Source organism: Rattus norvegicus, chromosome 12 (genome assembly GCF_021556685.1).
Source record: "Rattus norvegicus strain SHRSP/BbbUtx chromosome 12, alternate assembly SHRSP_T2T, whole genome shotgun sequence".
Taxonomy (NCBI): domain Eukaryota; kingdom Metazoa; phylum Chordata; class Mammalia; order Rodentia; family Muridae; genus Rattus; species Rattus norvegicus.
The window spans coordinates 38,385,979-38,413,088 of NC_141545.1; the positions used below are offsets into that span (position 1 = coordinate 38,385,979).

The window sequence follows — 27,110 nt, forward strand, 5'->3', positions numbered from 1 at the left end:
GTCACTCGGGTTCTTTCTCCCTGGCTCCCTGGTGCCTCCTGCTATCGTGTTTACATATATGGTCTATCCACGGGATAGCAGGTGACAGCCTAGATGGTTGTGTGACAGCCCACGATGGGGACAACTCTGCTCGCCTCACTCCTTCCTGGATCATGGGAGTTTGGCATTTCACCATTACAAGCGTGCGTCTAGAACATTCTCACACATGCCGTGGTGGCCGTGCACCTGAGTCCGGATCTCTCTGGCGTTTTATCTGAAGATAAAGAACGCGCATAGGTTTCCCTTTCTGGGTCACGAGAATTTCTTGGACTCAGGACTCCCTGTGTCTCATGTCCTTGTCTTGGGAGCACCTTGGATCTTTCCTTTAGTGCCCCTTAATCACAACCCGGGTAATCCTGAGCAGTTAAGTCTGGATACATGGGCCATAAAGCTATAAATTAATTATACTTATTGCCCGGGTGCATCTCTCTGAGGGTGTTTGGAAATAAAAAGAAAAGACGAAACACACCTGTTGTTAGAAAGCCACAGGGGTGGTGCCATCTGCAGCAGGTCTGTGTTGGCAGCAGTGACATTCCGTTGGAATCTGTGCCTCCAGGTCTGGTTAGGTGGTGGCTTCATTTCCCCAGGATCCATGGCATCCCTCTGAGAGGAATGGGCTTCTGGTGTCTGCTGGTGTCTCCTTTCACAGTTTTGGATGAAAGGATGGGTAGGGTTTTCCAAACGGAAGGCAATATACCTCTGTGTGACTTCAGAGGGTCCGTGGTGGTGGTGGCGTTAGGCCTCAGGGACTGATCAGACATCTATCTCTTTTCTGTTCTGTTTTATCCTTGAGGTTATGTTTTCCTGAGGGCTTGAAGGCCTCCCTGAGGATCCTTCTCCTGTCTTTCTGACAGAACCAGGTATCCCTCTGGAGTCTCGAAGGTTCTGGGATTCACCTGGTTCTCTGCTGCGTCTCTGCCCACACGCACTTCCTGGTTGGACCATGTATCTGCCAAGCCTGGCACAGGTGCAGCACTCTTGCATCCCACACCTGCACTTGAAGATGCCCACGGCATCCGGTTCAGGGACCGGGAGCAAGAAGTAGCGGTTGGGAGCTTCAAGCAGTGGTTTTCTTGGAGACCAGACTAGGATGATCCACCTGTCTCTGCCTCCCGTTTAAAGGGCTATGCTCTCCCGTCTGGCTTTGGATTTTTGAAGGTTTATTTTAGTTTTAATTGTGTGATGTGTATTCTCCGTGTTTGCTTTGTGCACACAAGCGCTGGGCCTTGAGGAGACCAGAGGTGTCAGATCCTAAGCAGTTGGAGTTACAGGTGGTCCCGAGCCTTCTGACGTAGGTGCTGGGAACTTAACCCGCGTCCTGTGCAAGAGCAGGGACCCTCCTCACTACTGAACCGCCTCTCCAACCCCCAAGCTTTTTCCATCTTTAATCTTAGAGTTCATGGAATAGAAAGGCTTAAAAATGGAACTTTTTTTCTTTAAGATTTACTTACTTACTTATTTTATATATTGTGAGTACACTCTCACTGTGTTCAGACACTCTCACCAGAAGAGGGCATCGGATCCCATTACAGATGGTTGTGAGCCACCATGTGCTTGCTGGGATTCGAACTCAGGACCTCTGGAAGAGTCAGTGCTCTTAACCGCTGAGCCACCTCTCCAGCCCTGTTTGCCGTTTTTCGACGCAGGGTTTCTCTGTGTAGTCTTCGCTGTCCTGGAACTCACTCTATAGACCAGGCTGACATCAAACTCAGAGATCTGCCTGCCTCTGCCTCCTGGGTGCTGGGATTAAAGGTGTATGCCAATGGGTTCAGCTGAACACACTCTCCCAGCGAATCTGTTGCCCTGGAGCCTCTTGTGGTCTCCCCAGGGAGACTCGGAACTCACACACCCGGCTTCTGTTGAGCCATTTTGGTTGGGTTTGGTAAGGTCTTGCCTCAGGTCCTGGGTGAGAATCTCTCAACAGTGCCGTCCCGTCCGTTCTGTGGATATCAGAGACCCACTCCTGTGCACCCCTGTGCTACACGCCTGCAGGAGCGTGCTTGTCCGTGTGTCTGGCTTCACATTCAGACTCCGCTTCCACTCCCAAATTCGTATGATCTTAATTTTCCTTTCTACCTTTATCTCCCATGATTCCCTAGTGCACCTCCAGATCTGGGACCGGGACGTTGAACCTCTGCGTCACCTCTGTCTGTCATCTCTGCTCTCACCTCTGTCACACTCCTACCCAGAATGCCTTTCCCTTGCCTGGTAGCAGTTTCTCTCTCCCTCCCTCCACCCTGCCCCCCAACACTGGAATCAGCCCTCTTGGCTCCATCCGCCCTCCCTGGGTCCTGTGTGTGCCCAGCTACCTTACACAATGAAGGAAGGATTCTCCCTGCCTGGTCCCCAGTGTTGGCATCCCTGCACCCATGGCGCCGAACCACGCCAATGTGGAGCTCCCATCTTCTGACTCCTCCTTTTCCCTCCTCCAGGTGCGCCCCTGTTTCTCTCCCAGCCCCACTTCTACAATGCTGACCCCGTGCTGTCAGAAGCTGTTCTTGGTCTGAACCCTGACCCAAAGGAGCATTCCTTGTTCCTAGACATCCACCCGGTAAGCGCTGTGTCCTGCTAGTGTCTGGGGCCGGTTCCCGTAGATTGCCACTGGCCCTTGGGCTCCCCACCCCCAGGACAGAGCTGGCTTCATCTGAGGCAGAGGAGTTCAGTTCCTTTCCCAGTGGCTATTCCTAGAACTTCGAGTCATCGATGTCTTACTTTACCCCAATTCCAGAGTTCAATGATATCATTACTTTTTTATTGGGGCCTATAAAAAAAGATATAAGATAGTAAATTAATTAAGAAATCTCAGCCGGGACGTCTCCTTCACCAGAGATACCCTTGACAGTGTCAAGACACTAAAGATTTCGAGACATCAGTGAGAGCCACAGTGTCTCAGAGAAATCAGTGTGAGGAACTTGTCCTGGGTTAACTTCTCCCTGCCTCTGGTCACTAATTAAGATGTGTCCAGTCCAGGTGGTGTCGTCACCGTTAACCTGGGGACCCTCTGGGTTTCTGTCCTACCTGGATACCCGTGACTTCCTGAAGGCATTTTGTGAAAAACGTTTTTGTTTTACTGGGTGGAGATGGAAGGTTTGGACTTCAAGGTCATCCTTGGCTACTTAGCAAGTTGGAGTCTAGCCTGGGCTACATGATATTCTGTCCCCAAACAAACACCCAGATTGGGGTCGGGGGGGGTCATCCCTCTGGTGGCGAGCGGCTCTAGAGAAGGGATCTTGAGATAGCTGATCCCTTTGGGAATCATGTATTTCCTGAAGGAGAGCCCAGTGGGTGTGTGGGAAATTTCTAGAAGGGTGGGTGCCACAATATGGTTTAAGTAGATGAGGGCCCCCCACCCGGGGCTGAAGCAGGCTGGGACAACCCCCACCCCCAAGTCTCACCTCTCTCCTCACTGTTTTATGCTCCAGGTCACTGGGATCCCCATGAACTGTTCCGTGAAGATGCAGCTGAGTCTGTACATCAAATCCGTCAAGGGCGTCGGGTGAGCGGAGTTGGGGCGGAAGCTTCTGAAAACTTCCGGGACCAGGAGGCTTCATGCATTGTTAGATGCAAGGCATGGGATGAAGCAGGGCCCAAGCTTTAGGATCCCCTCACCTCTCTTTTCCTGCTCTGGATGGAGACACAGGCTGCATCCTGACACTCCTTTAATCATCCATTCGTAAGGTCTCTTCGCACATTAGTCATACTGGGCGATCCAAACTGTCTCCCCGTAGTAGAGTGGGTTGGCCAGCTTGTATGTCTATGCACCATGTAAGGGCAAGGGCCTCAGAGGCCAGAAGAGGGCATGGGATCCCAGGGACCTGGAGTTAAACAGAGTTGGGAGCCACTATACGGGTGCTGAGAATTGAACCTGGGTCCTCTGGAAGAGCAGCCAGTGTTCTCAACTACCATCCCCTGGGTTTACTTTAATTTTAGCTATAAATAATGTACACAGTGAGACCCAGGGTCCTTCTGCCCCCATTCCTTGCTTGCCAGGCAGAAGCGTGCTAGTAAGATTCCAGCCTTGGGACTGGAGAGATGGCTCAGTGGTTAGAGCACTGGCTGCTCTTCCAGAGGTCCTGAGTTCAAATCCCAGCCACCACATGGTGGCTCATGATCATCTGTCATGGATCTGATGCCCTCTTCTGGCGTCTCTGAAGACAGCTACAGTGTACCCGCATACATGAAGTAAATAAATCTTTGAACTAAAGGACCCACAGGCTGGTCGTTCCTCAGCACCTAAGTGGCTGGGAACCACTTAGAAGGATATGGCTGAGGGAGAGGTGGACTCCAGGCTTCGTGGTGAAAACTAAGACCAGGAATAACCAGACTCAGCTAGGCATGCACGCGCGCGCGCGCACACACACACACACACACACACACACACACACACACACACCCTTGTGTGTGCTAGAAAACACTCTTTCACTGAATTACACCCCAGCCCTCTTCACTTTTGATGTCTCACTAGATTGCCCAGGCTGCCCTTGAACTCCCTCTCTAGCCCATCCAGGTCCTGAACCAGCACCACTCGATCTGGCTTATCCGGGCTCTTAAAACCGGAAGCCAAAGTGGTCTGGCCACGGGCTTGAGTTCTTGAGGTCAGCATCCAAACATGGATTTGTTCCACTGCCTCAGATACCCTTCAGAACCTTTATAGATGGATGGAGACGCACCAGAGATGCACATCTTTGTTCCCCATCCCCAGTGCGTTCACCACTGTCAACCTCTGGTGGTATTTGTCGTCACAGTAAGGAGCCAAAGTCTAGTGTAGTGTTCCTGCTACAATCCCAGCTCCCCAGCCTCAGCTCAGGATGTGGCCTGCTCATACCTTCCGGCTCCCGTGGCTTTTTGTCGTTGGTGGTGTTGTGTGTTTTTTTGAATTTTGTTTGTTTTTGTTTTTGTTTTGTTTTGTTTTTGGTGGGGAGGGCGGTTCACACAGAGGCCAGGAGAGGATGCTGTGAGATTGCTCACGGAAGCCCCAGCTTCTACCTGGGCTCAGCCCTGGGGTCAGAGGCTCAAAGCCACATATACCTGCTAGCCTGGGTTCAGGGATCTGACCTCAGGTTCATGTGCTGAAGCAGTAAATGCTTTACCTAAGCGATACCATCCCCAGCACCGTGACAGTTTCTCCTCTCACTCCTGGGGTGTTAAAAGTTCTGGCTGGACCTGGACCTGTGTCATGTGATCAGGTTCCCTTGTGGATAGTGGCAGATGCAGCCACCCAGGCTTCCTTTTTTTCTTTTTTTTTTTTTTCTTTTTTTTTTTTTTCATTTTTTTTTTTTTTTCCGGAGCTGGGGACCAAACCCAGGGCCTTGAGCTTGCTAGGCAAGCACTCTACCGCTGAGCTAAATCCCCAACCCCCCACCCAGGCTTCCATGGGAGGAAACGCATTATATTATTGTTGTTGTTGTTATTATTACCATTTGGTTTTGTTTTGTTTTTAAAGATTTATTTATTTATTTATTTATTTATTGTAAGTACTCAGTTGCTGTCTTCAGACACACCAGAAGAGGACATCAGATCTCATTACAGATGGTTGTGAGCCACCATGTGGTTGCTGGGAATTGAACTCAGGACCTCTGGAAGAGTAGTCAGTGCTCTTAACCGCTGAGCCATCTCTGCAGCCCACCATTTGGTTTTTTGAGACAGTGTTTCTCGGCATTAATAGTCTTGTCTGTCCTAGAACTCACTTTGTAGAGCAGGTTGACCTCAAACTCACAGAGAGCCGCCTGTCTCTGTCTTCCAAGGGCTGGGATAGAGGCATGAGCCACCACTCCTGGATATTATTATTTATTTATTTTTAAAGATGTATTTATTTATGTATTTTTATGTATATGAGTGCTCTATCTGCATGCCAGAAGAGGGTACCAGATGCCAGTAGAGATGGCTGTGAGCCACCATGTGGTTGCTGGGAATTGAACTCAGGACCTTTTAACCATTGAGATATCTCTCAGTGTTTGTGTGTGTGTGTGTGTGGGTGTGTGGGTGTGTGTGTGTGTGTGTGTGTGTGCGCACATCTGTACAGGTCATGCCACAATGAGGAGGTTGGGACAATTTTAGGGAGCCAGTCAGTTCCACCTTATGGGTCCTGGGGATAGAACTCAGGTCTTCAGGCTTGGCAGCAGTCACTGTCACCCCCTCAGCTGAACCTTGCCAGGTGCCTTAATTAATTTTTTGAATCAGGCTTTCATGTAGCCCAGGCTAGCCTCAAACTTGGCTAAGGATAGTTAATTGTACTGAAATTACCAAGCTCACTTACATCTTTCTGTCTCGTTTTCTTGTGAAGTGTTTGGATTGAACCAAGTCCTTGCACATGACAACCAGAAGCTCTACCACAGAGCAACAAGTCAGCCTGAACCCCTAACATAGCTTCCATTCTGAAGGTCGCCTTCGGTCACTCACTTTGTGTCCCTTGTTTCCAGGCAAACAGGGAAGATCGAGCCAGTAGTCCTGCCATTGCTGTGGTTCGAACAGGTGGGTCTGTGAAGGTAGAAGGGAGTCTGGGAACTCTGCATGTTAGCCGAAGCTTTTGCTTCACTTTGACGCTAATGTTAGGTTAACTTCCGGTACCTAAATTTAGCTGTTTGTATGTTTTGCCTGTATGTATGTATGTATATCACGTGAGTGCCTGGTACCCACGGAAGCCGAGACGAGAGCATCAGATCTCTTAGAATTGGGATTACAGATGGTTGTGAGCCATCAAGTGGATGCTGGGAATGAAGCCTGGGTTCTCTTGAAGACCAGCCAGCGCTCTTAACCACTCAACCATCTCCAGGTTTTGTTAAAAGCCCCTGAGGGGTGTGTGGAGATGGAATTGGGCACCAGGCCACCCTGAAGGTTTCCTGATCTCTCTTCTAGCCCTTCAGGTCCTGAGACTGGATTTTAACCAGCGAAAAAGCTGAATCTTGTGCCAGGAGGCTTTGGGCCAGATCCACCTCCCATTAGCCAGTTCCTTGTTACGTGGGTGTGCCAACAGCAAGGGCTTCTGGGAAATGTAGTTCTTTTTGGACATCGAGCAACAGCGCTCCTGAAGCTCTCTGTTCTGAGTTGGGGCGGGGCGGGGCACAGGGGGAGGGTGCCTGGAGACGCGGCTTGCAGCCTGTCCTTTCTTCTGCAGAGCGGGATGATGGGTGGCAAGACCCTGAACACGTTCTACACGCAGCTGGTGCTGATGCCCCAGGTTCTTCACTACGCGCAGTATGTGCTGCTGGGGCTTGGAGGCCTCCTGCTTCTGGTGCCCATCATTTACCAACTGCGCAGCCAGGTAAGTAGGCGGGACGGCCACGCCTGGGACTCTGCTCCGGTTGCAGCCGGCATTTATCTCCTGCAGCTAGCTCTCTCTGTTCTACCTGTCTGTCGCATCCTGCACTAACTTTTCTCTACAAGTCCTGGAAGTCCCAGGACCCTCCCGGGTGGGTGCTGAGCTGAGACAGGTACGCAAGCCATTTGACCAGCAAGTGGGTGCACTGTGTGAAGTGCCTGCTGAAGGTGGAGGTGGGGACTGGGGGGGGTGGCCTGGTTAGCAAAGCAAATGAAAGCCAAGAAGAGAAAAGATCATTTTGGGGTTGGAGATTTAGCTCAGTGGTAGAGCGCTTGCCTAGCAAGCACAAGGCCCTGGGTTCGGTCCCCAGCTCTGAAAAATAGAAAAGAAAAAGAAAAAAGAGAAAAGATCATTTTACCCAAGGAAAATGCTCTGGGCCAGAGCTGGGTGTGAGATGGAAACGGGAGAAGCCACAGATGGTATCTTGAACTTAAATTTTCTAAAAGGAACAAGTGAAAGAAATTAGTTATAAATTTGGCTTCACCCAAATATATCAGAATATGAGGCTGAGGTTTTACGTCAGCAATAGGGCACTTGTTTAGCCAATGCAAGGCCCTGCATTCAGTCTTCAACGCTGACAGGAAAAAAAAAACAACAACCCATGATCAAAATTAATGAAAGGAAGGTTGGGGATTCAGTGGTAGAGCGCTTGCCTAGCAAGCGCAAGGCCCTGGGTTTGGTCCCCAGCTCTGAAAAAAAAAGAAAAAAGAAAAAGAAAAGAAAAAAAATTAATGAAAGGATTTGAAAAAGAAGACGAAAGGAAAAAAGGTCTGGAGAGATGGCTCCGTGGTTATAAGCACTTACTGCTTGCAGACGACCCAGGTTCTATTCCCACCCACTCGCTGTTTTGCGACCCTCTGTAACCCCAGTTCCAGGTGATCTGAAGGCACGCACACAGTGCTCATACTTGAACAGAAAACATTCATACACGTAAAATTAATACATAAATATTTTAAATATAAAATATAAAGAACACAAAGCCTCTCTAAATACTTTTCCAGGTTTAATCTTTCAAGTCTGGAGACTATTTCACGGCAGGTGTGGTGGTCCATGCCTATAATCCCAGCCTTCAGGAGGGAAGTTGAGGCAGGAGGATGTGAAGTTCAAAGCCATCCTTGGCTACATGTAAAGTTTGATCCAGGCCAGCCTGAGCTACATTGTCTCAGAAAATAAGTTAAACTTCAGAAAAGAGCAGTGTGCTTCAGACAGGGGTAGGAGTGACTTCCATAAGGAAGAGAGCAAAACTGAGTGAGAAATGTCACCTCAGGGCATGCGGCCATTGAAAGCAGGAAGCAAAGGGGGTCATGACCAGAACCTTAGTTCCCTTCTGGCCTCAGGGGCACGTATGCATCCGCTCGTGATGTAAACCAAGTCCATAGATCTTGGGGTTATGATAATGGTCAAGTCCCCTCGTAGTGCTGACAGCTGCAGTTAGGAAGCAGGGCATTTGGGGACAGGACTATGATCAGCTGTGATAAGAGAGGATTGCTGTCGGCAAGCAGGGGAGCCACGGGCCACCTTTGAACACCTGTGGAAGAGCCGCCCACAGGGTCCCACCTGAGAGGTCCTGGGGCCACAGGCTGAACTTCCTGTGTGTGCTTGGGGGTGGGGGGAGCTTCCAACCTGCTGGCTTTCTTTCTGAAAGGTGTACATGCTTGCTTGCTTGCTTGCTGTGGGAAGGCCGGATCCCTCTGGAGTCACCAGTACCCTGCTTCCCTATCCAAGCACCGGCCCCCCAGTCTCTTGTCATCTCCAAGGGCATCTGGTTGCCTCCGGCTCTCCTTATTGACCATAGCTTGGAGTATCTGGTGGACATCACAATCTGGGCTTCCAGGCTGGTGTGTCCCTCTTCCCTCCTGCTGTCCAGTGAGAGCTGAGCCAGGCTTTTCCAGTCAACCATTGGAGGAGAGAGGAGGAACAAGATGAGGAATCCCAAAATAGAAGGGGGTCTAGGGGTGAGGTTACTTGCCCTGCAGGTTTCCTCAGAGGCCAAAGAAGTAAGCCACACCCTACCTGCCTTGCCCTAACAAAGCCAGGCCTGCCTCACCTGTGTGTTTGTGCACTCGAGCATCTTGGGGTTTTGTTTTGTTTTTTTATAACTGCTTGCTGGTAAACAACACAATTGGTCAGTCATACGTCATTCATAAGGAGAGCAAGTCAAGAGTGCGTTAATGTTTCCTTCTGATTGAAAACCTCCAAAAACTTGGGGGGGAAGGAGTTAAGTGAGAGATTGTACTCAGTAGTTCCCAGGCCCTAGGTTCAAGTCCAGCCCCACCAAACCAGACCAGAGAAATCCAAATACTCACCAGGCCTGCCCCGCTGGGGCCACCTCCACCACTTGCTTCCTGTCGGTGACTTTCCCGCTTGCCGGTCTTCTAGGGCAGTTTGCCCACAATGCAGGGTGGAGGAGGACTCTGCAATCCTGTTCTCTTCTGTCCCTTTGCTTCTGGGGGACCCAGCGTCACCCGCTGAGTGACACAGCCATATAAACTAGCTTGGTTGTCTTCCAGGAGAAATGCTTTTTATTTTGGAGTGGTAGTAAAAAGGGCTCGCAGGATAAGGAGGCCATGCAGGCCTACTCTGAGTCTCTGATGTCACCAGCTGCCAAGGGCACGGTACTGCAAGAAGCCAAGCTGTAGGTGCGTACCAGGTAACCCCCACCCTCACCCCACCTTGCATAGCCAGTAGACATGTTCTACCCTCTCTACCTATAGCATCTGTCTGGGCGTCATCCACGTGAAGACCCACCCTCTTGGCCTCTCAGTGGGTCCCATCTTGCCTCAGTTCCTCAGATCTTCAGTCACTGACTCTCATTTTCAAGATCCTGTTAGAAGATGAAGGTTAAGCCAGTTGCTTCTCAGAGTTCCATCCCCTGCAGTTTGCTAAATACAGGTCCCTGTGCATCCCGGAAGCTAAGAGACTCTTACAGCCCAAAGGGTTTGAAAACTGGTTTTTTGGTTTTTTTTTTTTTTTTTTTTTTTTTTTTTTTGGACTAAAAAGGGTGCAAAATTGCACACTGACTCCAGTCCAGAATAAGTGACTAAAAAGTGAAGAAGTTTAAACATTGGTTGAAAACCAGCTGCATTTTTGGGGCTGGGTCTGAGGATAGGATTTCGTGGTCGAGTGCTCAGGGTACACGACAGACCTGCTCGATACAGTCTGAATTTAAAGCAAGTCATGTGTCTGCCCTATGGCGGATGGGTGATCCTGGTGGCAAGCCACCGATTCAGGTAGAGCTGGCATCCTGACTTTCTTAACAGCCCACCTTGCAGGGATTCAGGACAGCACTTCTCTGAGATCTCGAGGCCCTGTAGGGATCGAGGCCCTGTAGGGATCAGGGCTCAGGAGAGACTGAGCCTTACAGGGCGTCTCCCTGCCTGGGAAGGGACAGGAAGAGCTATGGGCCCTGCAATTTGGGGTTAGCAGAGGTGAGTCCTGTCTCAACGGAAGCTGTTATTTTAGCCTTTGAGCCAGCCTGGGTGTGAACACTGCTTGGAGAGGGAGCTGGGGACAGGGTAGGGATAAGGGTGTGGAGGCCACAGCTCAGCTCCTGGGCTCAGGGCGGCCAGCTGGCCACTTCCAGCAATGCCAGCTGTTTGAGAATATAAAATAGAACCCTGGTGGATGTAGGATTGTCCTGGTGGGTGCCACCTCCCTGAAGGAGGAAAGAGGACAAGGCCCAGCAGAGGGGGCTCTCCTGCTCAGTGGGTCACCATGTGTCCCTGGAGCTGAGGAAGGGTCCTGGTCTAGTGGTCCTTCCAGGAAGGGTTGGGGGAGGCTTAGTGTTGCCTCTTGCTTCCTTCCAGTCATGGCGATGTTTGCTATTGCCAGAGGATAGGTAAGGCTTTCCTGAGGAGATGTTGGGGGACTCCTAGGGGACAAATGTAGGCTCCAAGCAGAAGCTCCGTGGTCACTTTAGCCCAGGTGGAGCCCCTAGGTGCACAGCCACCACCCTGTTCAGACCCTAACAGAATGAACAAAATTGGGGTTTCCTCTTTACTTTCCCAGCTTGGTCTAATCCTTTTTGGCTTCAGGGCTTTCCCGGGCTATGGAGAATCGATTGAGTCCCATTCCAGGGGGATACCTCTGGCCCTGACCATGTGCTAGGGAGGGCAGTGTCCTCTGAGGATCAGCGTATGTGGGGGAGACATGTGGGCCCTTGCATAGGGACCTTACCCTACCCACCCAACCCTCCACGGCCTGGCTAAGTGAAATTCTATGAGCCCCCCCACACTTTGCCGTGCACCTGCATATGGGGGTGGCCCCTAGAGGCTGCTACTGTTTGCTATGGACGGGAAACAGCTGCCACCAGGTCAAAGGGTATATAATATGAACAAGGTCCCCCCGGGTGGGTGGGTGTTGCTGTAAGGCAACGGGGTTGGGGGCGAATGGGCAGGGTTGGCCTTGAACAGAGCGGCCTTGAAAATGCTGTGAACCTCTGCTTCTCACTGATCTGTCTCTCATTCTAAGTTCTCCTCTGTCAGACACGGTACGGGAAAGGAGCCAGAGGAGGGGAAATCGGTACCCAGTGCCTTGTGGCTTTGTTGTGTGTGTTTTTCATGGGGGAGACCAACCTACAAGACAAGCGATCCTCCTGCCTCAGTCTCCCAAGTGCATGCACCTCTACTGTACCTTGTGTCCCCTTCCCTGCCGCCCCCCCACTTTACTTCTGATTTTGTCTGTCCGTGTGTGTGTGTGAGATGCTGGGGATTGAAGGCAGGGCCTTTTACTTAGTCTGTTCCTCCTCTGAGCATCGCCCCCTAGCACCCTGAGACTTTCTCAAATGCTGGGGTGCTGGGGGCAGGGCTACTGGCTTTGGTCCAAGGAGAAGACGCCTCCCTGCAGTTTCCTTCCCTGCCACTAGGGGAGGGGTGGGGTTTGCAGGGCAGGGGCGCCCAGTGCTCTTCTCCCTGCCTTCCATTCATTTTCCCAAGTTGGGAAGTCTTCTCGACTCGGAGTCTCTCGACTTACCTCAGCCATCTTTTCCTGTTCTGTATACCCTTTCCCCAACACCCTACTGTCCCTAAGGCCCAGTGGCCACCATTACAGCAGTCTGGTGAGATGGTGTTTCTTACCTCTATGAACAACAGCCAGTTTTAACAGCTGTCCCTGGCCTGTCCTGAGACAGCATTTTATTTTTTTATTTATTTATTTATTTTTTGGTTCTTTTTTTCGGAGCTGGGGACCGAACCCAGGGCCTTGCGCTTCCTAGGTAAGCGCTCTACCACTGAGCTAAATCCCCAACCCCTTGAGACAGCATTTTAAACATGTCCTCCTGTGGACAGACATTTAGGCCCATCCTAGTTTCTCTGTGTGACAGTGTTATCTACCTACTCCGGACTCTGTTCTGTCCTCCTCTCTGTAACGGGCCAGTCTCTCTGGCCTCCGTTTCCCCATCTCTAAAGGGGGACAACGGAACCCAGAGATCTACATGACTGAGGAGTCCCCGTGTATAGGGGGCGGCATCTCTGGGTTCATGGCAGACAGTGCTGGGGTGGTGAAGTGTTTTCTGTGCTGGTGGGATAAGGGGTTAGGCAGGGCAGGGCTAGGTGACAGGCCAGTGACTCAGCTTCTTTTTTTCTCCACAGGGCCCAGAAGACACCACGAGCCCCCCAAACCTGATAGCTTGGTCAGACCAGCCGCCCAGTCCCTACACCCCACTTCTCGAGGACTCTCTCAGCGGACAACCCGCCAGTGCCACGTCCTGAGCCCCCAGATGTCACACTGTCCCCACGGCACATAGTGTGCGGAAACACTCAGGGACCAGGGACAGACCCGCTGCTGAGTAGAGCCTGTTGGGCCACAGGCGACCTCTTCTAAGTGACCTGTGAGCCAGGCTGTGGGAACTGTAGCTGCCCCTCCTGTAGGAGCTGGCGCCGCCGGGGCTCCTGACTTTCTCCGTCTTTCTCCAGCAGGCTGAAAGCCTTAGTTCCCACAGAGGACACAGATCTGTCACTCCTAGGGGCTGGGCAAACATCGGCCTCTTGCGTCACGGCTGGACAAGCAGTTCCAGATCCTGACCAGTCTGCACACACACTCTGGCGCTGTATCTGGCCCTTCTCCTACAGTCTCTGCTGTCACCTGAACACTGAATTGGCCACTGTAAGTGGCAGCGGTGGCAGGCCCCCTCAGGGTCCTTATTTTTCAGGCGTGGGGTCAAAGAGAGAGGTGTGGGCCGTCTACCCCTGGCACCTAGTATATCTCACCAGAGGGTAGGGTATACAGAGGCCCAGCGTCCCACAATCGACCCCTTTTTTTCTACTGGAAGAGAAATTTTATCGTCTTTTGAAAGAAAGTCATGACTGAAGCAATAAACCTTTTCACAAATTCAACACTGGCTTCTGTGACTGTTTTCTGGGCAGGGCTGGGGCTCCAGGATCCAGGCCACGACTGCCAACATGTCTCCTGGTGTGAGGCCAGCACCGACCAGCCGCAAGTCATTTTTCCACCTCAAACCTAATGTACGTGGCTTGGGTGCACCAAGACAGGCCACCTCTGTCGTTCCTCTGTCCCATGGGGTCCCCTGGGCCTTCCTATAGTCAGGGTCCAAGGCCAAAGCACCCTTGTTACCCAAGTAACAAACCTGGGGAGTGTGGGGGGAAAGGGTTGGAAAGAAGGGTCTAAGTTTTGTCCCAAGTTAAAGCAGGAATTCTCCCTGGTGTCCCTGTTTTAGAATAAAATCGTGTTTTACCCTCAAGGGACCCACTAGGAACTGGGCAAGAGGTTTTTACTGTGAACATTAAAAAATACATAGATGGGGCTGGAGAGATGGCTCAGCAGTTAAGAGCACTGATTGCTCTTGCAGAGGTCCTGAGTTCAAATCCCAGCAACCACATGGTGGCTCACAACCATCTGTAATAGGATCCGATGATTTTTCCAGTGTGTCTAAAGACAGCTGCAGTATACTCCCATACATAAAAAATAAATAAATCTTAAAAAAAATACATAAGACACTCTGGTTGCAATGGTCTGCACCCCCTTGCTTTCTTAGAAAAAAATTATTATTGTGTGTGGGTCCATGCCATGGCACAGATGTGTAGGTCAGAGGGTGACCTGCAAGAATTGGTTCTGTCTTCACCATGTGGATCCTGGGAGGTGAGGGGGGGGGGTGTTGAACTCAGTTCCTCCAGTTTGGCAGCAAGCTCCTCAACCCGCTGAGCCATCTCGCTGGCCCTGCACTTCTTCTTCAACTGGCACTGCTTACTTCCTGCCCTAGAGCCATTGAAAGTTTTCTTCTACCTCATATTATTCACTCCATTATGCTGTGGGACACAAACCTCTACGTGAAGCTAATATTTTGTTTTGTTTTGTTTTGTAAGACAGGTTCTACCTTTGTTAGGAAAAGTTGGGCTGGAACCTGTCATCCTCTTGCCTCTCTGCCCCAAATGCTGGGATGGCAGGCATACCCCCACCATATCCAGATTTCTTTTCTCCAAGACAGGGTTTCTCTCTGTAGCCCAGGCTGTCCTAGAACTCACTCCATAGACCAGGCTGGTCTCGAACTCACAGATCCACCTGCCTCTGCCTCCTAAGTGCTGGGATTAAAGGTGTGCACCAGATTTATTATTTCTATGACTGGGGATAAACAGCCTTTCTGTGCTACTCAGGTTGGTTGGGAACTTCTGGGCTCAAGGAATCTTCTGGCCTTATCCTTCTGCATGGCTGGGACCAGAGACATGCACCTCTGCCTGGGTTCCTTGTGACTTTCCTGGTCTGGTTTCTGTGCCTGCTTCTATTGCACCACAGACAGAGGGCAGGAGGACTCAGGCAGACACCCATGCTCAGGAGTCTGGAGGCTCAGGAAGGTTGGGTCAGGCTGGCTGGGGTTCTGGGGATGTTTGTCCCCTGCCCTGCAGGTGTCTGTGTCTTACATGGCTGCTTTTTTTTTTTTTTTTTCTTTTTTCTTTTTTTCGGAGCTGAGGACCGAACCCAGGGCCTTGCGCTTGCTAGGCAAGCGCTCTGCCACTGAGCCAAATCCCCAACCCCTTTACTTGGCTTTTATAGGTGTGTGGAAACTCAACTCTGGCCTGGGACCTCCCTCCACCTTAATCTGTTACCAGCAAACAGAGCCCCATGCGGTCAGATCTCCTTTCACTGGGTAAGGGACTAAACACATTCAGCCCCTAACAGGACACCCCACTCCAGTCACTAGGTCTGGCCTCATTAGCCTGTCATGTTTTGCTGACTGTGGACATTGTCTCAGGCGGCCTTTTCTGCCACACGTAGTTTATGTAGTTTCCCTGCACACAGAATGGAAGAATCTATGTGCTTCTGTGAGTTTTAATGCATGGTCCTATCTGAGGACCCACTGCTCAAGTGTACACAGAGTAGGGACTGGAACTGGAGTTCAGTGGGCAGACTGTTCACCTAGCGGGCAAAAAGCTTTGGGATAGATCCCCGGCATCGAATGAACTGCGGGCAAAGGTGTGAGGTAGAGGCAAGAAGATCAGAAGTTCAAGGTCATTTCGAGCTACATCACAAGTTCAAGACCAGCCTGAGGCTATGTAAGAACTGGTGGAAGAAGAAAGTGGGGGAGGAGGGGGGAGGAGGAGGAGGAGGAGGAGGAGGAGGAGGAGGAGGAGGAGGAGGAGGAGGAGGAGGAGGAGGAGGTGTTGTGATGGTGTGATGGCACAATCCTTTAATCCCAGCACTCAGAAGACAGAGGATCTCTGTGAGTTCGAGGCTAACTCGGTTTACACAGCAAGGTACAAGCCAGCTAGACTATGTAGTGAGATTCCCTCTTAAATAAAAACAAAACAACCCCCCCCCCCAAGCCAAAAGTAGTGAGGTGGTGGTAACATTCTTCTAATCCCAGAACTCCAGAGGCAGAGGCAGGTGGATCTCTTGAGTTCGAGGCCAGCCTGGTCTACAGAGTGAGTTCCAAGATGGCCGGGGTTACACAGAGAAACCCTGTCTCAAAACCAAAACAAAACAAAACAAAACAAAGCAGAGCAGAGCAAAGCAAAGCTTGAGGTTCAAGTTCCACTTCCCCAGCGCTACCTCCCCACCTCTATATACACACTGACCTTCCTCTCAGTGTGTAACATTTGGCAGCAGGCAAGCTCTGTCTGTTCCAAATATTCTCAGAAGGAACCAGGCAGCGGGGCGCCTGTCCAGTTGGCTGCGGGGACGCCTCCCCTGCAGAGCAGTACGCAGGGATCGGATGGCTGCCACCTATTGTCAGCCGTCAATCACCCGGGTATTTTTACCCTGTGGACCGGCACACCCACTGATCTCTCTCCACATTTATAGAAAGCCAGAGAATGGAAATAACCCGCTTGCAAAAGCTGGTTGCCCAATCTGCAGCCTTCTGGGAACTAGTGTGGGAAGGCTCCCCCATGGGTGTGTGTGTAGAAGAGGTCTGTGCTGTGCGGAGGCCCCAAAGCCCCAAAAGGGAACAGCCGCTTATAGCGCCCCCTGCTGGCTCCTGGAAAAGGATCCTTTTGGTTTGGGCTTGGGCGCGCGCTCTCTCTCTCCCTCCCTCTCTCTTTCTCTCTCTCTCTCTCTCTCTCTCCCTCTCTCTCTCTCTCTCTCTCTCTCTCTCTCTGTCTCTCTCTCTGTCTCTCTCTCTCTCTCTCTCTCTCTCTCTCTCTCTCTCTCTCTCTCTCCCTCCCTCCCTCCCTCCCTCTCTCTCAGGACTCGGACTCACATCCTTGTGTTTATTTCCACGTTATTAGCTGAGCTATCCCTCCAGCCCCTCCTCTTTTGTTTTTGTTTTTGTTGTTTGTTTTCTGTTTTGTTTTTGTTTTTTGAGACAGGATTCTTCTGTGTAGCCAGGCTGGCCTTGAAGTCAGAGATCCACCTGTGTCTGCCTCCCAAGTGCTGGGATCAAAGGCATTCGCCACACCTGGCTTCAAGAATTAAATTTTCAAAGAGGAAGAAGCCATGTGTCTGTGAGATGCTGGGCCTAGTTTGCCCAGAATTCTATGTTCATGTGACACACAGCCCTTAAACCTGCAGGCCCTTCAGTATCCAGTAGCTCCTAGTTCTCGGAGGATGCTCTGTACACTGTCACCACCTCCTATGCTACCAATGGAGGGTGTGTCACCTCGATCATCTCCTGCCTCACCCAGGCCTCACTTTCATCAGCTACCCTATCCCTAGTTCTCCTGCCTCCTATGGGAAGCCCTCCGTGCTGGTAAATTAAAGATGTCAACTTGACACAACGTAGAATCACTTGGGAAGAAAGGGTGAGGGAGAGAGAATCCCTCAGAGAGGAACTACACAGATCAAACTGGTCTCGGGGGGCCCATGTGTGAGTATTTGCCTTGATCGTTAATTAAAGTGGGAAGATTCACCCCGACTGTGGGCGGTGCCATTCCCTAGGCCGGGTCCTGACCTGTGTAAGAGTGAAGAAAATTAGCTGAGCATGAGCAAGCAGGCACCATGGGTGTGTCCCATTTCCTCTCTGCTCCTGACTGTGGATGTGATGTGACTCACTGCCTGAGTCCCTGCCTGTACCTCCCCGGAATAATAGACTTGAAACTGTAAGTGAAATGTCCCTTGTTTCTCCATGCTACTCTTGTCACAGAGATAGAAATGAAACTAGGATGCCCCCACCCGACCCGTGATAACTGCTCACTCAGTTTTTTCACCTCAGCACCCCTACAGTGCTTTTGTACCCCAGTTGATGCCAGGATGCTATGGAATCTTAACTCTGGTTGTTGGAGTACGGCCCCTGCCTCCAGCCCTGGCATTGTGATGGAAACTCTGGTATGTGACCCTGGAGCACGTCAACTTTTTCAGGAAATATCTGCCCGGAGCCCGCTGTGTGCTTGGCACCAGGGTCCTGGGGTGGGGTGCAGGTCTCCGGAGTCGCCCAACCAACACCCTTCCTCTCAGATGGTTTTGCTCTCCTGCTGCTTCTTTTAAGGGGCACGGCCGAGTCCCAGACCCGAGCAACCCCCACCCCTTTAAGACAGTGCACCCAAGAGGCAGTGACAGAAGCCTCGGGAATTCAGGGAATAAATGAGGTACACAAGAAGGTAGAGCCAGCCTGGGCTGCATGAGACTATTGTTAGGCAAATCAAAATGGAGCCAGACTCCTTGGTGTCAGCCCGGCATTCATGAGGCTGAAGCCAGGGGATCGTGAGTTCTAGGACAATTTGGGCTGAAGGTGAAGCCCACCTCAGGAAAAGAAAAAAAAGCAATGAGCGAAAGCCAGAGCCTCTGCAGGGGGTGGAACAGCCAAGGAGGTGGGTGGAACCTCTGCCTGCATTCGCGTTCACCACACCGTCGTGTTTTGATCTGTCCCTGGAGTATGTGGGACGGTCGGCCAGGCCGCTCCTGGCTCTCATAGGCAGCCTGGGCTTCCACTTCTGTTCTTCCCAGGAGTCTTTCTGAGATTTCGTCTGCTACAGCTTGTCCTTAAACACGTAGGTAGCTTTTCCCTATTCTGAAGACAACCCCCTCAACCCGCATCCAGTTAAAAAGAAAAAAAAAATCCAGGACCGACTTCTGTGCAATTCCAGAACTGACCACTGGAGGGCGGGTTGCACACATAGGATGACGCGTGGCGTCTGTAAGGTTGGCCAGTGTCCCTCGGTTCTTGGGAGGTGGAAACCCCGTCATTAACTATCCACAGACTGATTCGGGGATGGGCAACCTTAAGGAATTTTATTTTATGAGTGTTCCAGAGCGCCTCTCCCACGCCAGAAATATTTCTTTCTTAATCTTTAGAATTTGAAAGGGTCTTAACACTAAGAGGCTTGTTCAGGAGCCCCGAAACTAAAACCCAGGGCTCATGATTAGGACTTGGGCCGTGAACAGCAGTGTGGTGCAGACCTCAACAGGCTGAAGCAGGGCAACGATGAATTTGAAGCCAACCTGGGTTACATAGCAATTACTTATTTACGAAATAAATAAGAAATAAAAAGGGGCGTGTGGGCAGTCACTCCAGAGATGGGACTACAGTGAGAACGCTGGGATGCCCAGCTTCCAGGAAGCAACTATTAGGCACCTGCTGTGTGCGGAGCACTTTTCACTCTGAGGAAATGCTTAGATTCTCTCATTCAGCAAGTGACCCCGTGACTTTCTGTGTGTTGGGATCCTGCGGGGCTGAGTTCCCTAGAAGGAGAGAGCATGAGGCAGAGACTGCTGGCTAAGGGATGCCCCTGGGGAGAGGGAGTGGGCCCAGTAGCCAAGGGCAGTTGGGCAATAAAGGTTGTGGGAATAGCAAGCAGGAGCATGGAATAGCTTGAAGCAGATGTAGGTACAGAGAATGGCCACCAGGGGTCGCTGTGGTTCTAGTCAGGAAGCCGACAGCATACTCAACTACTCCAGGCTTCTGAGGCAGTTTTGAGACGGAGGAGGAACATCTATTTTTCGAGGCTCTGGACATGTTAAGAGTGAAAAACAAACAAACAAAAACAATGTAACAAACCCGGGCTGCATAAGGTCTACAGTTGGATATGTTTGCATTTAAAAGGCTATCCCCACTTTTCCTCTGACCCTTTTCTCTCTCTCCTCTTTCCCCTCCCCCGCTCTCTCTCCAAGTGTTCTGGGTCGGCCTCTTCCTCTCTCTCTCTCTCTCTCTCTCTCTCTCCCTCCCCCCCCTCTCTCTCTCTCTCTCTCTCCCTCCCCCCCCCTCTCTCTCTCTCTCTCTCCTCCCTTCTCAACGCCCCTTCACATGCCCCTCTCCCATGCCTTCAAGTAAACTCTCTATTACACTTAAAAAAAAAAAAAAAAAAACTATCTTCAGCTCCCACACACAGACGCTGTGTCGTGTTGTCAGAGTATAGGGCTTGCAGACAATGTCTATGCAAATAGTGACAGTTCTTCAGCCCAGGAAGCCAGGCACTGAGACGGGCATCTCCAAAGTAAACCTGGGGCTCAGGTCCTACAGTCGTCCTTGGGGTGATTTTGAAATGGTTATTGAGATCTATGTCCTTGAAGACTACAAAATGGCAGATTATGGGGGCTGGAGAAACAGCTCAGCAGTTAAGAACACTTTGGAGCTCTTGCAGGGGACCGGAGTTTAGTTCCCAGTACCGACTCACCTGTAACTCCAGGTCCAGGAAAAGTCTGGCGCCTTCTCCTGGCCACTGTGGGTATTGCATTCATGTGTGCACACATTCACATACAGAGAGATACATATGCATACACTAAATTTTTACAATAAAATAAAAATTGCAGGTTCTGGCCACTACCTACTCAGTGAGATCAAAGCTAGCAGCTAGCCTCTGGTTTCTACATCCATGAGATCTTGTCATTACTTGAGTAGTTGCTGAGTGCTAGACAAATAGTTCACACTGACCACATGTGTTCAGTAATTGTGACATGAGAAATGTCACCATTCCCCTTGTTTTCCCAATGAGGAAACTGAGGCACAGAGCGATGACGTCATAACCCATGGCCTCTTGGTTACCTCAGCAGCTACGCCCCCTCATGGATGCTACCCACTGTTCCTCTATATGCAGTACCCAAGGACTGCCCACCGTGCTGGTGACCCCAGAAAGAACATCTCAACCTAGGTCAGGAAGCATGGCCGGCGCTGAGGTTGGGAACCTCAGGAGGCCTGGGGAGGAAGGGAGGTCACAGTCTCAGGCCTCAAACTGCATCTGTCTAGAACAGGGGTTCTGAACCTTCCTGACGCCGTGACCCTTTAATACAGTTCCTTATGTTATAGCCACCCCCCAACCATAAAATTATTTTTGTTGCTACTTCATAACCGTAGTTTTGCTGCCGGTTATGAATCATAATGGAAATATTTTCAGAGATAGAGGTTTGCCCAAGGGGGTCTCAACGCACAGGTTGAGAACTGCTGGTCTAGAAGGAGCCCTGTTTACCTGGTCAGGCTGCATGGTGAGAACCCCAGTTCAGGCTTGTCCCAGACAGTCGACAAGTGCTGGATGAAGAAAGAAGAGTCATTTGTCTAAAAATAGCACCCGTCTCCCAGAGCCTGTCACAGGAGAGAGTGAGGCAGCAAGGGGACGGAAGGATCCCTTGGAATTTGGGAAGTTGGTATACAGGTTCAGGGGCGGGGGCTGCCCCACTCTGAGGTTTGGTGGGCTGGGCTGGAGAGTTGACGTACTAGGACTACACGTGGAGCCATACTGGAGTCAGATTTATGTCATACCAGGTCCTGTGCGTTGCCAGTCACATCTTGTATGTAGGAAAACAGAAGGAACTTTGCGATATGGGCAGATACCCATTTCTCTCATCTACTCCCTTAGGACCTGGGTCTCCGCCCCCAACCCGCCCCCTTCAACCCTACCCTGCTCTTACCTTATCCTATCCCTGCCCCGAGATCACATCGCCACAGATGGATAGGAAAGTGTGGAGAAGGATTTGGAAGCCAATAGACATAGCGCAGTGTTGTTCCCTCTAGTCTTTTCCTGTGGCTATGGCTACCATCTGCCCTCTGCTGGGCCACAGGAATGTTTTCTGTTTGAGAGGCAGGGACCCAGTCTCAGGCCTCTCTGACCCAGGTTTGTACGGCTCTTGGCTCTGTGGTCTCAGACTGTGGGCAGCAGCTGTTCGGGGGCAGGACATGGTTTCCTTGTGACATCAGCTTTGGCGAGGGAGCAGGCAGGGGTGGGAGGCCAGTCCTGTGGCTGCAGACTGGATGCATTGTATCTGCTCCCTGCTCCGGCAAGACTCTATGACCGTACCGTGCCCACGTACAATTCGCAGGAAAGCCACTTCCTGCCTCACCCACTCCAAGGTCCAGATGAGAGTGGGCGAGAGGGACTTTGGATGGACATTTCGCTCCTGGCAGTTGGAAATGGTTTTCAGATGTGTCACGGTTCAGACTGCGGAATAAATCCTGTGACCTGGGGGGAGACCCAGGCAAAGTGCCATGCAATCCCACAAATCACCAGCAGATGCCGCTATTGGCCACATGGCAGGATTCAGGCATCCTGGATTGCTCAGTGGCAGAACTTGAATCTGGGACTCTCGGGACAAAGGCTTACACACTGCGGGTGGTTTACAACAGACAGGTAGGTGGGAAAGGCATGACTGGTTCAGAAGCTGGCCAGAGAGGGTAACTGCAAGGAGCGAGTGGGGTTCTGGGTAATGGTACATCCTTCCTATCAGACCTGCTACTCAGGGAGGCAGGTTGATCTCTCTGAGTTCAGGCCTGGGCTATGATTCCTCACAGAATTAATTTCCTGGAAGAAAAAAAAAATCAATGCCCGTCCCTCGGTGCCAGACATTAAAGTCCTCAGGATTGGTGGTGGCGGGCTGTTTTGACAGGGATGAGAGTAGAGACACCCAGGAGACTGCTGGAAGCCCCGTCGAGATGCCTCACTTCCTGACACCCGCGCTGCTGAACACACTGTCATTGAGTCAGGACACGCAGCCACCCGCCCCTGCAGCCATTCATCCCTCCCCAGCCCTCCCCTCCCACACTTCATTTTCGAGCTGAACCCCTCGACGCACAGCTCCGCAGCGTCTGCGCGGCCGCCGTGGCAGAGCAGAAACCCCAAATGAGCTATTTATGGGCCGTCTTTCCGTGTTGCTTGCATATTGTAATTAAGAGATAATGTCAGTGGAATAGAATGCTGTCACCCAGTAACGGCCTCCTGCCGCCTCGGAAATGTCACGGCAAAGTCACAGATATATCAAGCGTAAAACTGACGTTTGTTTTCAGAGCAGGGACAGTGATACAGCTGCGGCTTCATTTCTGTCTTGGGAGTGATGGATGCGGGTGGATGGCGGGCCTGCAGGAGGAGGGGGTCTCGTGTGTGGTGGAGACCAACTGGAGCTATGCTTGGCTTGACAGGTGGAGGAGGATGGCTGCCCTCTGGGTCCCATAATCTGCCGTAGCCATGAAGGTGGCCTGGCTCCCGAACGGGCAGTGTATTTTCTGCAGCCCAAGCAGCCCGCCAGCTGGCAGGGTCCCCCTTCCTGCCACCGTGTTGTCTCTGGAGAACTAAGCCGCTGCTGGGGTGGCTTGTCCTTGGACAACCTCGGTTTCCCAGTCACTCCCCCCCCCAGAGCCACAAGGCCAGCCTTGGGAGGACAACAGTGACTTTGTGACTGGGGTGTCTACCCTGGGGAGTGGCCTGGTGAGACCACTCCCCTGGCTTGTGGTGTATCCACCCAGTAGTCTCCTCATCTCCACTGACACAGCCCGGCCCTCGACACATCTTGTCCTCACCTTGCACATCAACCTGCTGACTCTGTCCCCACAGCCCCTGCCAGTCAGGTCCCTTTATCTTGGGACATCCATCCATCTCCCCATATACCTCCTCCAGGCTGGCTTCCCTGATTCTACTATCACCATTCCTCTCAAGCACCCATGCAAAGCCTCTCCAAAAGACTCCAGCCTAGGCTCTCCTACCCCTAAGCCTCTGTCCTAGTCACGTGCCATAGCTGTCGAGACCCCATCCCCACCTCCATTTTTTTTTTTTTTGTACTGCTGGGTATGGAGCTCAGGACCTTGTGCATGTTAGGCAAACACTTTGCCAATGAGCTACAGCCTCTGGTGCCCCCCTTTCTCCTAACTGAGCGTCTCATGGGGACCAGGCTGGTGGCGGACCAGAGCGCAGAGTGATTGCTTCCTGAGTCTACGTCAGAATAGCTGCCCAAGGCAGACAATGACAACTGCGTGGTTCGTAGCCATCACTGACTGGCAAGTGGTGCTATGTAACAAGTTACCTCAGATCCCAATGCCCGAGACATATTTAGCTCCTGCTTCTGCAGGCCAGTGAGGGAGGCAGGGATGGCCCTGAGGGTTCCGTCTCAGACGGGATCACGGGTACAGCCTCAGGGTGGTCTGAGGCCAACTGCACCTTATTAAGGGGTGAAGAGCATCTACTAGGGCCAGCTTGGTCATGAGCCTGAAAGACATAGATAGAGACAGGGGGTCAGCTCCATAGTGGGAGAGAACCTCCCCACCACCAGAGCCCTGGGTGTGCTGTCTACTGGGGACAGATGGATAGTCACCTGCTGTGGAGATGTAGGGCCCAGAGCACACATAAACTATGGCCATGGGGCTGGGGATTTAGCTCAGTGGTAGAGCACTTACCTAGGAAGCGCAAGGCCCTGGGTTCGGTCCCCAGCTCCGAAAAAAAGAACCAAAAAAAAAAAAAAAAACTATGGCCATTAAGTGGCTTCTGCCCCCCAGTAGTCTCCCATCTGGTTCTTCTCAACCAGCTGGGCCCTGCCATGGGTACCGGGAATGTCATGCAATGTATACACCATCCATGTTCCCAGGAGGTCACGTTGGAGTGAGGACTGCCTCAAGGTGTAGTCTAGCTGTGTAGAATGTGTATACCCAGTGGTACGTTCTTCCCGAGTCTGGGTATTGACCAAGTCAGGGTCAATAAGGGTGGTCACAGGGGTGGGGGGTGGCTCAGCAGTCGTGGCCTTCTGTGGACCCAATTCTTCGTCCACAAAATGGTGAGCTTCCCATGTCATATCTAGAGGTACAGTCTGTACACAGAAGCAATGAGCACTATGTTTGTGTGGTTCTTTTTTTTTTTTTTTTTCTTTTTTTCGGAGCTGGGGACTGAACCCAGGGCCTTGCGCTTGCTAGGCAAGTGCTCTACCACTGAGCTAAATCCCCAACCCCTGTTTGTGTGGTTCTTAAGAGACCCTGTACACTTCACCTGTGTCATAGTGTGCAACATGCACACCCTGACCCCCATGTACATATCCTCAGGGGAGGAGAGGCAGGTGACACAGACACTCAGCCTGGCCAGAGAGAGAGATGATGATGATGATGAAGGAGGATGGTTTGGGCCACTCTGTGTGGGGCTCTTTTGTTATGCAGCGTGTTGCGGCAGTAACTGACTGATACAACCTGTCACTTGGTAAATGCTCTCAGTAGCCCCATTTTTACAGTGAAGTAATCTATGGGCTAAACCCATGGGGAAAGTGACCAGATGCCCTCAGGTGGAACACAGCCACGTGGACAGAGCCCTGACCCAGGCAAGGCCACACACCTACCCCATGGTTGGATACAGGGTGCTGCCGCCCCATGCCCATACACTGAAAATGGAAGAGAAAGGCTGTCCACCTTTGTTTTAGGGGTGCGGAAGCAACATCGTGTTCATCTGACCAGCCCATGAGGGACCTTATATAGTCTCCACCTGCGTCACAGTGCACAGTACACACACACCCTGACCTCAGCACTTATCTGAGGGATGAGAAGCTGGGAGAGAGGGAAGGATGAAGGGAGATGTCACCAGCAGCAGACCTCAGCCCGAGGCACACCACAGAAGCTCTGTAATCCTCTACAAAGCTCCCAGCCTCCCACGCTCCACGGCTTGGAGAAGATCATATGTGATTTATTCCTGGCGCCGGCGCCGTGAGGTACTCTGCCGGAACAATGAGTTACGAGGTCATTTATCTTGTTGGCAGCTTCTGATAAAACGGGCAGTCTGGACAGACGGGGCCGTTAACAAACGCCGCCGCCGAGCTGATCATTTAGAGAGCTGGAGACCTTGAAACTGACTTTGATTGAAGGGGTTTGTGAGCCAGGAGCTTGCGGGCCTGGGTTGAGGTGAGACCCCCACCTCTGGGGCGGGGTGTGGTGTCGCACTGCGTGGCTCCAGCTGTCCCCGCAGACTTTCTGGGTGTGACTTCATACAAGCTAGGTCCCCAGCCTTGTGTCCTAGCCTGTGTATTAGTCAGTGCTAATGGGGAAAGGCTGTGGTAACAAAGAGTCCCTGGCCCAATGGCTAACCAGCAAGGTCACTGCTGTGGTCAACTGGGGTTGACTTGGACCATGTCCCTCTCTCTGCAACCCAGATTGCCACACATCACTCTTGGGGCTGCTGGCTGAGCCTAGACAGGGGCTGTGTCTTCTGTAGCTTACCCTCATACTCATGGGTATGTGTATGTGTACGTGTGTGTGTGTGTGTGTGTGTGTGTGTGTGTGTGCGTGCGCGCTATGTGTGGGGTGGGTATCTATGTGTACCTGTGTTTATGTGTATGTATGTTAATATGTGTATATGTGTTTGTGGTATGTATATGTATGATATGTGTGTATCTATATATGTATGTATGTGAGTGTATATATGTGAGCATACCTGTATATTTGTATGTGTATGTATGTATATGTATGTATATTATGTATTTGAGTGTATATAAGTGTACATATGTGTCTATGTGTGCATATCTGTATATTTGTATATGTATATATATGTATGTGATTCTGAATATGTGTATATGCATATGTGTATAGGTTGTGTGTATCTATATGTGTATATATGTGAATGTGTATGTGATTCTGAATATGTGTATATGCATATGTGTATAGGTTGTGTGTATCTATATGTGTATATATATGTGAATGTGTATGTATGTGTGCACGGAGCCATATTGGATTTGGGCCTTGGATCTGAGGGTCCAGGGTTCAGGTCCCTGTTCGGGCGCCACTTGTCCCCGCCAGCGGGGACCCAGTTATTCAGGGTCCCGAAGGGGCGCTACCCTTGGGCCTAAATGGGGGGTGAGAGAAGAAGGAGACCAAGCAAGATTCTGTTGTCAAGGTCTCGTTTATTGGGATGAACGTTACAGCTTTTAAGGCTTTCAGGTAGGGGGAGTGACCTTTGTGAAACACAGAGGAGGGGGAGGTGCGGATATAGGTAGTGATAGCTGGAGGCAAAGAGGTCAGGCGATGAGGTCAGGCAGTGGAGACACGGGTGTTGACTCAGGAGATAACTGGTATCTGCTAAGGGAGCTGAGGCATCCCTTGAATGTTATCTTCCTGTGCCGTAAATTCATGGGAGAGGCTTTGTCCAACAATCTTAAGGCTTATGGCAGTCATCTTAGGGGTGAGTCTCTGTGGCCAAACAGCCCA

At 51.3% G+C, this 27,110-nt stretch overlaps 1 protein-coding gene and 1 long non-coding RNA gene across 4 annotated transcripts in view; one reads left to right on the forward strand and one right to left on the reverse strand.

Moving 5' to 3' along the window:
* Scarb1 (scavenger receptor class B, member 1) overlaps window positions 1-13,689 on the forward strand; it is a 66,415-nt gene extending 52,726 nt beyond the window's left edge. Inside the window, 6 exon segments of one of the 2 annotated variants that reach the window (NM_031541.2) lie at window positions 2,472-2,590; window positions 3,462-3,535; window positions 6,459-6,510; window positions 7,154-7,300; window positions 9,868-9,996; window positions 12,946-13,689. In NM_031541.2, the coding sequence (NP_113729.1) occupies window positions 2,472-2,590; window positions 3,462-3,535; window positions 6,459-6,510; window positions 7,154-7,300; window positions 9,868-9,996 (521 nt within the window). In that variant the 3' untranslated portion in view covers window positions 12,946-13,689. 2 annotated transcript variants of the gene reach the window in all.
* A 4,667-nt stretch (window positions 13,690-18,356) lies between these two features.
* On the reverse strand, window positions 18,357-21,794 carry LOC120095963 (uncharacterized). 2 transcript variants are annotated; one of them, XR_015634961.1, is made up of 4 exons: window positions 21,584-21,794; window positions 21,145-21,203; window positions 20,356-20,400; window positions 18,947-19,689 (listed from the first exon to the last, which is right to left on the reverse strand). It is a non-coding gene; the product is annotated as an uncharacterized LOC120095963 (long non-coding RNA). The 2 variants fall into 2 exon arrangements; XR_015634960.1 differs by lacking the exon at window positions 20,356-20,400 and having other exon boundaries at window positions 18,357-19,689.
* Between the last annotated feature and the right edge of the window lie 5,316 nt (window positions 21,795-27,110).